This window comes from Bos grunniens, chromosome 11 (assembly GCF_055505025.1).
Source record: "Bos grunniens cultivar Pamir isolate PY7600 chromosome 11, Bosgru_T2T1.0, whole genome shotgun sequence".
Taxonomy (NCBI): Eukaryota; Metazoa; Chordata; class Mammalia; order Artiodactyla; family Bovidae; genus Bos; species Bos grunniens.
The window spans coordinates 4,986,630-5,000,097 of NC_141175.1; the positions used below are offsets into that span (position 1 = coordinate 4,986,630).

The 13,468-nt window shown below is 53.5% G+C and overlaps 1 protein-coding gene across 5 annotated transcripts in view; it reads left to right on the forward strand.

Annotated features, from left to right (window-relative positions):
• AK8 (adenylate kinase 8) overlaps positions 1-6,545 on the forward strand; it is a 136,357-nt gene extending 129,812 nt beyond the window's left edge. For all 5 annotated transcript variants that reach the window (XM_086324386.1, XM_086324388.1, XM_086324387.1 and 2 more), the window contains 2 exons: positions 5,031-5,111; positions 6,208-6,545. In XM_086324386.1, the coding sequence (XP_086180512.1) occupies positions 5,031-5,111; positions 6,208-6,445 (319 nt within the window). In that variant the 3' untranslated portion in view covers positions 6,446-6,545. The remainder of the gene's footprint in view (positions 1-5,030; positions 5,112-6,207) is intronic.
• The last annotated feature ends 6,923 nt before the right edge of the window (positions 6,546-13,468 follow it).

The following is a 13,468-nucleotide window of genomic DNA, read 5'->3' on the forward strand; positions in this document are numbered from 1 at the left end:
GGCATTTTAGTTAGTGTAGAGTTAATACTATCAGCCCTGGGTGTCCTTTGGAAGGACTGATGCTAAAGCTGAAATTCCAATACTTGGGCCACCTCATGTGAAGAGTTGACTCATTGGAAAAGACCCTGATGCTGGGAGGGATTGGGGGCAGGAGGAGAAGGGGACGCCAGAGGATGAGATGGCTAGATGGCATCACCGACTCAATGGACGTGAGTCTGAGTGAACTCCGGGAGTTGGTGATGGACTGGGAGGCCTGGCGTGCTGCAATTCATGGGGTTGTAAAGAGTCGGACACGACTGAGAGACTGAACTGAACTGGACTGAATACTATCATGTGGTTCATTTTTTTTAATTCACTTATTTGGCTGCACTGGATCTTGCATGTGGCAGGAATGATCTTTCTCTAGTTGCACCACATGGGCTTCAGAGTACATGGGCTCAGTAGTTGTGGCACACAGCACGTGGAATCTTAGTTCCCTGATCAGGGATTGAACCCACATCCCTGCACTGGAAGGCAGATTCCCAACCATTGGACCACCAGAGAAGTCCTGGTTCACATTTTTCAGTCCATTCATTTGTTTGTATACATATGTACATTCAGAACCTCATTAAATGATAAGTTTTTTTTCAAGGGCGGAAATCCCCCTCCCCCCACCTTCATCATAATATCTACACACTGCACCATAGTGCTTCTTTTTAACAGTGTTTCTTGATTTGTATTTATTTGGCGCACCAGCTCTTAGTTTCGGCATTTAGGATCTTCAGTCTCCCTTTGTGGCGTGTGGGGGCCAGTTCCCTGAGCAGGGACTGAACCTGGGCCCCCTGCATTGGGAGCACAGAGTCTTAGCCACTGGTCCACCAGGAAAGTCCTGTAGCACTTATTTTTTATTGTGGTAAAATACACACAACATGAAATTTGCTGTTTAAACCATCCAGCGTACATTTGAACGGTGTTAAGTACGTTCTTGTGCAACGCATCGCCACCATCCATCTCCAGAACTTCTCCACCTTCCCAAACGGAAGCGGTCTCCACTAAACAACAACCTGGGATTTCTCCTTCTTCCCAGCCGCTGGCGCCCACCATCTGCCTTCTGTCTTCATGAATTTGACTAGTCTACACACTTCATTTAAGGGGCATCATACGGTATTTATCCTTTTGTGTCTGACTTCTGTCACTTAGTGTAACGTCTTCAAGGTCCGTCCATACTGTAGCAGCGGTCAGGATCCATTTCTTTCCAAGGCTGTCTAATAGTCCACTGTGGGTGTATGTCTCGTTTTGTTTATCCACTCATCTACTGACGGACATGTGGGTTTTTGCCCTTTGGCTCTTGTGAATAATGCTGCAGTGAACTTAGGTGTGCAAATATCTGTTCAGTCTCTGCTTTCCCTTGGTTTGGGTGTATGTCAGAAGTGGAAAGGCTGATCACACATTGCACCATTGTACATTCTTACTGCAAGGCACAAGGCTTGCACTTCCTCTGCACCCTCATCAACCAACCCTGGTTATTTGCTGGGTTTTTGATAATAGCCCTCCTGATGGGTGTGAAGTGGAATATCATTGTAGTCATAGCAAGAGTGGGTCAAGAGAGCCCAGCAGCCATCGGGCATCTGACGTCAGTGTCCTGGGTGACAGCCTATGAGTCCTCCCCTCTTTGGGGCTCAGTTTCCCCATCTTTTGTACACTGAGCAGACTGGATCAAAGCTATGGTTCTAAGAATTGACTACATACTACAGTCACTTGGGGAGTTTTTAAAAATCTCCATTCCCAGACCTTACCTCAAACCAGTTATAGCAGAATCTCAAGGGCTGGGGCCCAGGTCTCAGTATTCTCAGAATTCCCCTGATGTTTCCAAGGTTTGGCCAAAGTGAGACCTGAGGGTACAGCCAAGCTCCCCACACCTGCCCAAGCATAAGAATCACCTGAGCTGCTGACTTACAAATATAGGTCTGCCAGTCCCTCCCCTAGAAGTTTTGGCTTGGTAACTCTGGGAGGGGTGCCCTGTATTTATTTTTTTTTATAATTTTTATTAAATCATTGGGAAAGACCCTGATACTGGGAAAGATTGAGGGCAGGAGGAGAAGGGGCAACATAGGATAAGATGGTTGGATGGCAACCATCCAACTCAATGGACATGAGTTTGAGCAAACTCTGGGAGATAGTGAAGGACAGGGAAGCCTGGCGTGCTGCAGTTCATGGGGTCGCAGAGTCAGACAAGACTGAGCGACTAAGCAACAACAACAATAGCTGGTTTATAATCTGTGTCAGTTTCAGGGTCAGAATCTGTATTTTAGACAAGCCCTCCCGATGATTCTTAACATCAGACAAATCTGGGAAACACAGGATCAGAGCGGCCCTTCTCTAGCAGCAGTGTACGCACAGATCACTGTGGATCTTATCAGCACTGGTCTGCGATTCAGTGGGTGGGCCATGGGGCTTGAGTCCCAGCTGCTGCTGCTGCTGCTGGTCTGGGGATCCCACTTGGAGCAGCGGGGGATTAGAGGCATGCACCTTCCATCTCCCTCCTGAGGCAGCCCTGAAATTCTGCAAACCCCGAAGCAGGTGGTGCTCCCGCCCCTGGTGAATCCAGGCATGTAGACCAGGAATGTCTCTGCCCAATGCACCCTGCTCGGACTCTTCTCTGCTTTCACATTCTGTCTTTCCTGGCTGTTATTGTAAATGAGCAGCATAACACCCCAAACCAGCAGGTGGGGGCCCACACAGGACCGTGCACCTCCACAGAGCTGCGTGGGCTCCCTGCTCCTCTCCCCAGCACCTGGCTCTGACATCAGGGTGCGTGAGCCTGGCTAATCAGAAGCTTCCAGCCTCTGGAAACCCAGCTCCTCTGCAGCGAGGCTTTTCCCAATGATGTGTTTCAAGTACCAATTTGGTGTCTGTGCACTTCTGATCTTGCCAGCCTTTCACAAGGCTTTCTCTTGAATGACAACAAATGGTCTTCATATGCTGGGTTAAAATCTTTCAGTTGGGGCTGTTTGTTTATGAAGCAGCATCTATTATCACGGATTTCCAAACTAGCTTCCTTTCTACTGGCGTCGGCATCCAGAGCTACACCGTCAGCCCCCAGCCGTGGTGACAGACGCGTTTCGGTGTTGCTGTTGGGCCTCGGGAGTTCTGGGGGTACAGGGGGGGCAGCATGTTTGGAGAGTAAGGGATGAAAGCACATGGAAAACGCCTGTGCACCCTGTGCTCCGACGCTCCCGACTTTGTGTGTTTTATTTGGTGGCTCTTATCCTGGGAATGGAGATCTTTGTCAGGAACGTATGCGGGGAAGATTTCCATGGCTGCTGCCACACCGCCCCCTCCCGCCTCCCCTCCCCGGGATGAGCTCGCTTGGTGTGGTGGTAGCTTGCAGCTTTCACCAGATACCAGCTCCTTGGCAACTGGGCAGATGTGAGCCTCAGCAAACAGCATGGGCAAAGCAAGGGAAAGAGAAGAAAGGGAGTGGGAGATGCCAGTCTTGAATGGAGAGTATTTGCCTCACATTTGGTTTACTTTTTGTAGGCAGTAAAGTGTCTGCCTATAATGCAGGAGACCCAGGTTCAATCCCTGGGTTGGGAAGATCCCCTGGAGAAGGAAATGGCAACCCACTCCAGTATTCTTGCCTAGAGAATCCCATGGATGGAGAAGCCAGACTGAGTGGCCAGACAACAACAGGCTGATGTGCCACGTATCCATTCATCCTCTCCTTCACGTGTGTTTCCTGAGTGCTTCCCAGGTCTCAGGACGCTGGTCAGGGGCTGATCATTGATCTGGCCCTAGAGGTGACACCTGGGCCCAAGAGGCTGGTCTGGGGCCCCTGGGGACCGGGGCCCTACTGGACCCATCAAAGCTTGGCCTCTTGGCAGCCCCATCAGCACATCTGGTGAATTCCTGGGGGAGGGGAGGGCCTTCTTTTGTTCACCAGCTTGGGGGAAGGCAGAGGATGCATGCTGAAGACTCCCACCCAAGAGTGAAGGCGGGAAAGCTCTGAGTACAGCAGGCACTCCATAAATGCACGTATGAATTACAGCAATGAATAAACAGTAAAGTGAGCAACGGAATATTCCAGAACTTATTTAAAAAAAACTGAGATGGTTTGACCCTAGAAGGCAGGGCCTGGATTAGACCTGTGTGCAGGAGCCAGAACACGTGGTCTTTTGGCCTCCCCCACCCCCCACCCCGCCCCCGGCGCGCACGCCTCCCTCCTGTCCCATTTGCCTCGAGACTGACCCCGGGGCCGGGTAGCTCTTCGTGGCAGGGCCTGTCCTGCAGGCAGTGAGGTGCTGAGCTGTAGCCCTGGCCTCCACCCGCTAGGTGCCAGTTGCGCCCCCTCCCCAGTTGTGACAACCAGAAACGTCCCCATACATTGTCCAACATCTCAGGCGGATTCTTTACCAACTGAACTATCAGGGGAGCTCAGCAAAAAGCTCAGATGGTAAAGAATCCGCCTGCAATGCAGGAGACCCGGGTTTGATCCCTGGCTTGGAAAGATCCCCTGGAGAAGGAAATGGCAACCTACTCCAGCATTCTTGCCTGGAGAATCCCATGGACAGGAGCCTGGAGGGCTACACTCCATGGGGTGACAAAGAGTTGGACACGACTGAGCAACTCACACACTTTTGCAGGTGAGGAAACTGAGTCTCAGAGAGGTTGTGTTTGTGGCCTGAGGTCACACAGAAGGTCCATGTGGAGGTGAGAGTCTAACCCGCATCTGTGTAATTCCAGGGAACTCACTGGTCTCCCCCAAGGATGGGGCATTTGCTCCCCACAGCTCACCCCCTATCGGGTGCCTCTCCCCACCACTGCCCTGGGAGTGATGGCGGCTGGGAGCTGTCCCTGAATCAGGAGGTGGAGAGCTTCCGCAGCGGGGAGACCCCACCTGCATCTTTCTCTGGTGACCAGCCAGAGCCTGGTGCCCCGAGTCCCGAGTCAGGGCCACTAAGGCTCTGCCCACTCTGGGGCTGAAGCCCACCCTGGCCTCGAGTCCAGCCTGCGGTTCCCCCCAGCAGACATGGTGCCTCTTCTCCCTGCAGGGTGTTTTTCCTGAACGTGCCATTCGATTCTGTCATTGAGCGGCTGAGCCTGAGAAGAACCGACCCCATCACAGGAGAAAGGTCTGTGCCAGCCCTGCAGTGGGTGGCCCTCCGAGGGCTCCAGAGGCCACGCCCCACCGGGGACCCTCCTCTCGATCTAGCTGACGGGTGTCAGGGCGGGGCTGCTCCAGGGATACTGCTGGGGACAACTGACAGAAGATTCTAGAAAGGGGGTTCACCCAGCCAGCTCCTCCACACTGTCTGCCGACCCTCTTTTCCTGGAAGAGCAGCAAGAAAAGGAATGTCCGGGCTGTACAGCTGTTACACTGCTCACCTGCTCTGACCCGGGCTTGGCTCTGACCCCAGCGTGTCACCGCAGTGCGTCCCTGACGTGGCTGCCGAACAGATGCGTCCCCTTGGGAACAGCGTCACCTGTGAGCCCTCCCGTGGCTATAGGGGCTAAATCCTGGGGTTTCCCTTGCATCTGACCAAGTCCAATCGCTGTGTTGGTAGTGAAACACAGTTTACAGTCCCCACGATTGCGAAGAGGTTGAAGCCCCCATCTTCCCAGTAACCAGGGCCCTGTTTCTTGGTAACTAGACCGCATTTCTCAGGACAGAGGAGGAGGGGCAGGAAGGAAGCACCAGGATTTTCCCGTCACCGTGTGCTGGGGGATGTCCTCTCACTGACCCGTGTCACATGAAACGGCCTTTGTGCTGCCGGGGCCTCTCCCCCAGGGACCAGGGCACTTCCTCGCATCTCCATATGCCTGGTGTTATCATGTCCCATCCCCTATTTGACCGCGAGCTCCATGAACACAGAGGCGACGTCTCACCTGCCACTGGGTTGTCAGTAGCAGCTGTGTGCTAGGCGTGCATGGCAGGTACCTAGTATCATTTGGAAGGAAGAAAAGAAAGGAGAAAGGAAGGAAGGAACAAGAGGAATTTGGCCCTTAATATTTTACTATCTTCTGTCCTATTACTGATCCGTGACCTTCTCTCCTGGGAAGGGGCCATGCTGCGGGTTTCTCCGTGGCTCTCAGCCTAGTCAATGGCTGGTACAGAGTACATGTCTGCTGCTGATGGTCATGGGATCCAGCCTCTCTCCTGGGAAGGGGTCCCTTCTCGCTTGTCCTCTGAGCTGGACCAGGGCTCACTGGCTTCCCCGCCTCTCGCAGGTACCACCTCATGTACAAGCCGCCTCCGACCATTGAAGTCCAGGCCCGTCTCCTGCAGAACCCAAAGGATTCAGAAGAGCAGATCAAGCTGAAAATGGATCTGTTCTACAGGAATTCCGCTGAGCTGGAGCAGTTCTACGGGGATGCCATCACCCTCAACGGGGACCAGGACCCGTACACGGTCTTCGAATACATTGAGAGTGGGATCATTAATCGCCTACCCAAGAAAGTCCCCTGACAGGTTTTGAGCTGGGAGCATCCCTCAGGAAGACGGAGTTAGCCCTTCACCCCCAACCTTCTGGAAGATCAGCCAAGCCAATAAAGTGCTGGGTACAGTCTTGTGGGTCCTGGAGGTGGCCAGAAGCTGGCCTTGTTTCGGGGTCTGGGAACGCAGGACGGGCGCAGCCCGGGGAGGCAGTCAGGTTGACCGTGGCGGGCCAGGTCAGACCTGGGATGCGGTGTGGCTCCAGCGGCCATGCGCTGTGCGCCCTGGGGTTGTCGCTGGATCCTCATTTCTTGCAGCCAAAATGGGTAAAAATAGTCCCTGCCTCACAGGGCTGCTTTGGGATGAAACGAGATGACAGGAAAAGCTCTCAACATAAAGCCCAGCACACGCTGCACTCTCTGTGCATGTTGTTCTACCGAAGCCACTGTCTCCAGAGCAGCCTGCCCGGTAGAACTCTCTGGAATGACTGATGTGCAGCCAACACAGCGGCCGTGAGCTCCAGGGGACTGTCGAGCACAGGGAACGTGGCCATTGCCACTGAGGAGCTGTTTTTTACAATTGTCCTTAAGCTTCTCTAATTTAAGTATGAACGGCCGCATGTGGCGAGGGGCTGCAGGGTCAGTGCAGTTCTAGACACACGCGGCTGCTTCTAAGACTTGCTGGAAGCCCTTGGAAGGCCTGCCTCTGGGTCCCGCAGGGCCCACAGCACACAGCAGGGACCCTGGGGGACAGGACAGTGACATCTCAGGGTGACAGAGCTCTTGATCCTCTTCCATGAGCTTCCCCCGCCCCCGATTATTATTATTATTTTATCTTGTTAGAAAGGTACTTGGATGATTCCCACTGAAGCTGCAGAGGGTGAGTGACTTGCCCGAGGTCTGTCAGATCCATGGCTACACCTGAACCCAGCACTCCGGGGCTCTCCGCCTGCAGGCCTCAGGGGGCCTGGCCAGCCAGGGTCCAAGACAAGGACTCGAGCTCCTGGGCTCTGGGTGGTCAGGGACTCTGGGTCTAATGGCTAAAGCCCCTTCCAGCCTAGGGCAGCCCAGAGTCCCCCCAGCAAAGATCTGACCCTAGCAATGGCCGTTGTGACCGCTGGCAGCCGGCTGCTGGGGCCCATGGAGCCAGGCCTCCGGGCCTGCCCTCTGGCCTCTGCCAGGGTCACGGCAGGGTGAACCCCTAAGGCCTTGGCCAGACCTCCCAGGATTAGGCCCCCTCTCTAGAGGCGGCATCCGGCCACAGCGCTTCCCCCGTGCCTAGTGGCCCCGCCCCCGACTCTCTCTCCATCCTGCCCAGGCACTGGGTGCCACCTCTTGACACTCCATCAGGCCTTCCCCTGCCCCTGCCCCTCCCCTTCCCCACCCCACAGGGAACAGGGCATCTCCCCCCAAAGCCCCCTGACTCTGGGATCCTGCCCGTGGAGCCTCCTCAGGCTCCGGAGGCCCCAGGAGAGGTCTCGGGTCCAGACCATAAGGCCAGGCTGCTGTGCTGTGCTGAAACTCTGCCCACGTGTACCCAGCACCCCCGATTGCAGGAGACAGAAGATCGGGAGGGTGGCCAGCACCAGCCTAGCCAGGGGTCACTCCCCTTGCTCTGCCTGCCCTGCTGCGTGTCGTCCTGGACACCAGAGACCGCAGCCCCAGTTTACTCTCCAATGGAACCCCATCCCGATGCAGATCCGTAGCTCAGGACATCACAAACACTTGTTCCGCTCACACAGCACTACTTGCTCTGTGCACAGCCTCCTCTCTCTCTGCCTGCCCCGCCCCGCATAGAGCAGCTGTCCTCGCTCTGTGGGGCAGGTGATGTCCCCACCAAGAGCCTGGACTGTGAACCCTAGCAGCCTGGGTCCCCATGCTGCTGTGTGGCCTGGAGAGAGTTACTTCACCTCTCTGGACCCTTGTAAAATGAATGAGAAGGGTCGCTGCCTCCTAGGCAATACTAGGCACATACTGTGGGATGGAATGATGAATACATACACCAAGGCTAAAAATAGGGTGTGGCAAATAGTATATACCATAAATGCGGTTCTTCTCATTGGGGTTCTCACAGCTCTCCTTGAGGTCAAGGCTGTTTTTCTTTTTTTATCCCTAGATGAAGAAACTGGGGCTCAGAGGAGTCCAATAACTTGTGGACGGCTGCATGTGCTAAGTGGCAGCAGGGGTCGGGACCTGGGTCACTCGCTGCTCCCAGAACTCCAGGAGATGACCCGCAGGCCGGTGCTTTGCCCTCAGTCGCCTTCGGGGTTGCTAAAGGCATCCGGACTCGCGGGGCCCCCTGCCTTCTTCCCTCCACCCAGGTGGACGAACGCCCCCGGAGCTCCTTCCCGCCGCCTCCCAAAGGCCCCGGCGTCCCCGATGCCCCGATGCAGGGCCTCGGTTGGGTTCCCGCGCCGCCGCAGAGCCGGAAGGCGCGGGCTTCATTGAAATGCGCCCGGCGCGCGATCCCGGGCGCTCCCCTCGGGTGTGCGCTGCTGGGGTTGGCCCGACATGTTCCCGCTCATGTAGCTCGCTCCCTCCGAAGCGACGAGCAAATGACATTCGTCCTCCGCGCCCCTCCCCCCAGCCAGCTGGAGAACATTAGCATCCGGTCCCAGCCGCAGCGATGCCGATCTGGGGGCTTTCCGGCCCAGGAGAGGCCCAGTCCTGTGGCTGGAGGGGAAATGTCGTGTTAATTCCCAGATGAGGGGCTGTGCTTGAAGTTAAACTCTGAGGTTTGATTAAGGTTAACTTGCAAGAGAACAATCGTGCTTTTGTCGTCATTAAAGCAGTCCCCTCGTTCATCTCCAGCCTCTTTTCCTGTTGTCACTACAAGCTCTCCCCTCCTTCTCTTACACCGGAGCCCCTGGTCCCGCTCTGTGTTTGTCCAGCCCCTCCCTTCCCTGATACCCCCGGCACTGGGCGATCCAGACGCTCTAGAGGATCCTTTGGGGTTTCTGCCCGTCCCCACCCCGCAAGTGTGTCTCCTGTGGGACCTGGAACTGGTTGCCGCTGCTGAGCCCATGCGTATGTATACCTGTGCTTCCTCTGAGCCGGCCAATCAGCTTCTCTCTCCCAGGAATCTGGGAAGAGAAGAGAGGGCACAGGTCCCTCTCCTCCTGTGGCTTGGGGAAAGAAGAGGATGCTGGGGTTTGTCTGGCCCATGCGCAGCACAGCAGAGCAATTCAAGTTCATCTGGAGGAACCAAGAGAGAGGCAGACACATGCCCGCCCCATTCATCCCACAGGTACTTGTTGAGTGCCTACTGTGTGCCTGGCACTAAGCATACAGCAGACGGGAAAAAAGACAAAAAGCCCTGTCCTAATGAGTCTTGTGTGCGCGCATGCTAAGTCGCTTCTTCAGTCGTGTCTGTGTGACCCCATGGACTGTAACCCGCCAGGCTCCTCTATCCATGGGATTTCCCAGGCAAGAGTACTGGAGTGGGTTGCCAGGCTCTCCTCCAGGGGATCTTCCTGGCCCAAGGATCAAGCCTGCGTCTTTTATGTCTCCTGCATTGGCAGGCGGATTTTTTACTGCTAGTGGCAACTGGGAAGCCCCATTGAGGCTTTGTGTGTGTGTGTGCTGGCTAAGTTGATTCTGTTGTGTCTGACACTTTGCGACCCCATGGACTGTAGCCCACCAGGTTCTTCTGTCCGTGGGATTCTCCAGATGACAATTCTGGAGTGGGTTGAGGCTTACATTTTACCAAAAAAAATGACAGAAATGAGAGAGAAAAAGACACCACCCAATTTCTGATAGTTCCTAAGATCCATCTCTGCCCCTAGGTCCCCTGAAACAGCCCTGCACCCTCCCAGCCAGCTCTTTTTTCCATAGGGGATCAGATAAGGTTCCTGGGCACAGTGCATAGAGTGTGTGCCCAGGGCCAGGCAGCAGGTGGCAGGGAATTTAAACGTAGTCAGGACTCACAGGAGACCCCCTAGGGGAGGTGACGGTGGCTTGGGGGCTGACTTCTGAGGCACATGAGAGTTTGAAGGCACAGGAAAAAGTGACTATGAGTTGATCATGGAAATGCTGCCATTAAAAAATTGAAACATGATTATTTTTATTATTCAAATGTTAGCTTATAAAAAAAAGCCAAGCAGTACATCAGAAGCTCATCCCTTAGGAAGGAAAACTCCCATCCTCTCCACAATAAAATCCTTAGGTGTCATTCGCTGGAGATAACTGTATTTCAAAGTCTGAAGTAGATGGATGGATGGATGGATGGACAGATGAATGAGTGGACAGGTGGACAGATAAGTGGTATAAATACACCGATGGGATGGTATTTTATATATTGCCCTGTAACCTGCTTTTTTAAAAACTGTGGTAAGAACCCTGAACAGATCTACTCTCCTGAATTTTTCAGCATACAGTACAGTGTTGACTCTAGGCTTATTGTTGTGAGTGACTCTCTAGAATTTTTATTCCTCTCGGGTAACTAAAGCTCTGTACCTGGGGAACAGCAGCACCCCACTCTCCTCCCCCAGCCCCTGGCAGTCCCCGGCCTGCTCCCTGCTTCTGTGAGCTTGACTATTTCAGATCCTGCATGTCAGTGAAATCACGCAGTACTTGTCCTCTGTGGCGGGTTGATTTCACCGAGCAAAATGCCCTCGGAGTGCACCCACGTCGTCACATAAGCCAGGCACCTTTCTTCAGCAAAACGCTTTCCTGATTTTTTTTTCCCCGCCAGCCATTCAAGGCCATCAAATAAGGTACCAAGTCACCAATGTGGTCATTCCTTCCCCAGGGCAAGAGGGCTGGGCTTGGTTCTCAGCGGTCACTTCTGCTCAACCATAGACTGGTTTTTAGTGATGGCCATGTGGTGAAGTCCAGCGTTTCCTGTCAAGCTCTCGTTGCCTTTGCAAATCTTTCCCACCCGGACAGGATGACACTATAGTGTAATTTACGTGTAAATAGCCAACAGAGCACTAACTGAGTCATACTTCAGAAACCGTGGGACCCTCCACTGATCTCTAAGAGGAGAGGAAGAACAAGCAGGGACCAGCTCACAGGCCCAGTGCACTGAACCTGCCGCCTTGGATCCATGGGGAGGTTGAACCACAGGTGTGCCCGAGTTGGGGTCTCCTTTGCAGTGATAACTTTATAAGCTCTCTGCAAAGCCACCAGAGCTTGGAGGTCGTGGTGTGTGATGGAGAAGATGCAGCAATGTAAACTTTCCAGCCACATCAACTTTATTGAGATATTCCCATATCATAGAAATTGTTCATTTAAAGCAAGAATTCATTCATTTAAAGTGTATTAAATGCAGATGAGGGTCCCTGTGAGAGCTGCCTGCACACCCCCCCACGAGTTTTTAATGAGACTGTCATCACAAAGTGCTGGAGCCAAGACAGACACTGGAACTCCCCTGCAGTGCTGGGGGGCGGGAGCATTGGTTTAACCATTCACAAGACCGTGAAGCAGATGTCTACCCACGCTGCTCATGGGTGCCTGCCCCTCGACCTGGCATTCCTCTCCTAGTAGTGCCAGGAAAAATGTGTGTGTCTGTATACAAACTTGCTAACAGCAGTTGTGTTCGTATTAACCCTAAACTGGAAACAATACTGTCTATCAGTTGTGACATATTACACAACTGTGTAATAGATTTGTGACAATAGAACAAACCCCTGATAAAGGCCCCAGTGCAAGTGAGTCTCACAAGCAGACCTGGAAGACTCGATGTTATGATCTGATGTGGATGAAGTTCCTGAACAGATACAAACACATCACTGCTAACAGAAATCAGAAATAACTAAGACCGCTGAGTGGATCATTGCCAGAGGAAGGGCGTTGGTGCCAGGAACCTTCTGGACGCCGTCAAGTTTTCATCAGTCTGGGTAGAAGTTATGCCCAAATCTTGAGCCATACACTTCATTATGTATATGTTAATTAAAAAGCTGAATGCATTTGGGATAGGCCTAAATGGCAGCACACGTGGATATGTGACTGAGAAGTGTGAACGAGGCATAACCGGACATTTTACAGAAGAAAACACGACCAGCCGACTGAATATATTAAAAAAACCCTACCTTGTTAGTAACCGGGGACGTGCACACTGTACTGGGATGGTGCCACATGCTCCCAGACTGGCAATAATCTAACAGCCTGGCAGCGCCTGGTGTTGAAGGAATGTGGAGCAACGGGAACTCATGCAGACTGCCAGTGGGGGCGGGGAAGTGACCAGCTTTGGAAGTGACCGGGGTCACCTGGGAGAGTGAAGCCGCAGTGTGTGCACGCGCATGTGGAGGAGCACCATGAGAGGTTGCACGTGAGTTCACAAGTGTGTTAGCATCCCCTGAGGTGTTCACGCAACTTGGAGCTTCTCAGAGCCTGCCTCCGGCCGCTCAAAAGACGCTCGCCTCCTTGGGTGCAGCCAGGCATGGGCACCACTTTGAAAACATTTTTCCAGTTATCCAGCACATATCTGGCTACTGGCCTGGTGAGGAAGCTGAAATGCAAAGAAGGGCAGAGCTGAGAGAATCAGAGACTCAAGGACTCAGACCTGGGGCTGGATTGAGCCCCCCCCAACACCCGGCCTCCCCTGAAATCCCGAGAGACTCTTGGAAGCACCTGTCTTTAACAATCACCCCACTCTTCCAACACTGGTCCGTGTCTCCAGTGAGCAGACCTGGGCGGCAGATGTGATGGTCTCTTGTCGAAGCGTCACAGCTGGAGGACCATCCCCGCTAACACGGTCATTGCCTCCCTCTCACCCCTGACTTCCTTGGCTTGTTTGAAGGAGAAGACAGGGAAAGGAGGAGACGATAACAGAACCTGAATGTGGAAACATAGCCAAGGATGGCGTTAGCCATGGTTGTGGGCTGGCTGCGATCCTGGCAAGGATGGGGTCCTTCCTGTTAACTGCAGAGAGATGCCCTTTGAGTCCTGGGCTTCTCTCTTCCGCTTAAAAGCTCTTTAGTTCATGTTTGAGGACCATGGTTTGTAGGGTGAATCAGTGTCCCAGTATCCACAGGTCTGAAGGCGTTGTGGGATTTTCAATGTTAAAACCTGACCAGTCTTGGACAAACTGGCATGAGTTGGTCACCCTACCAGG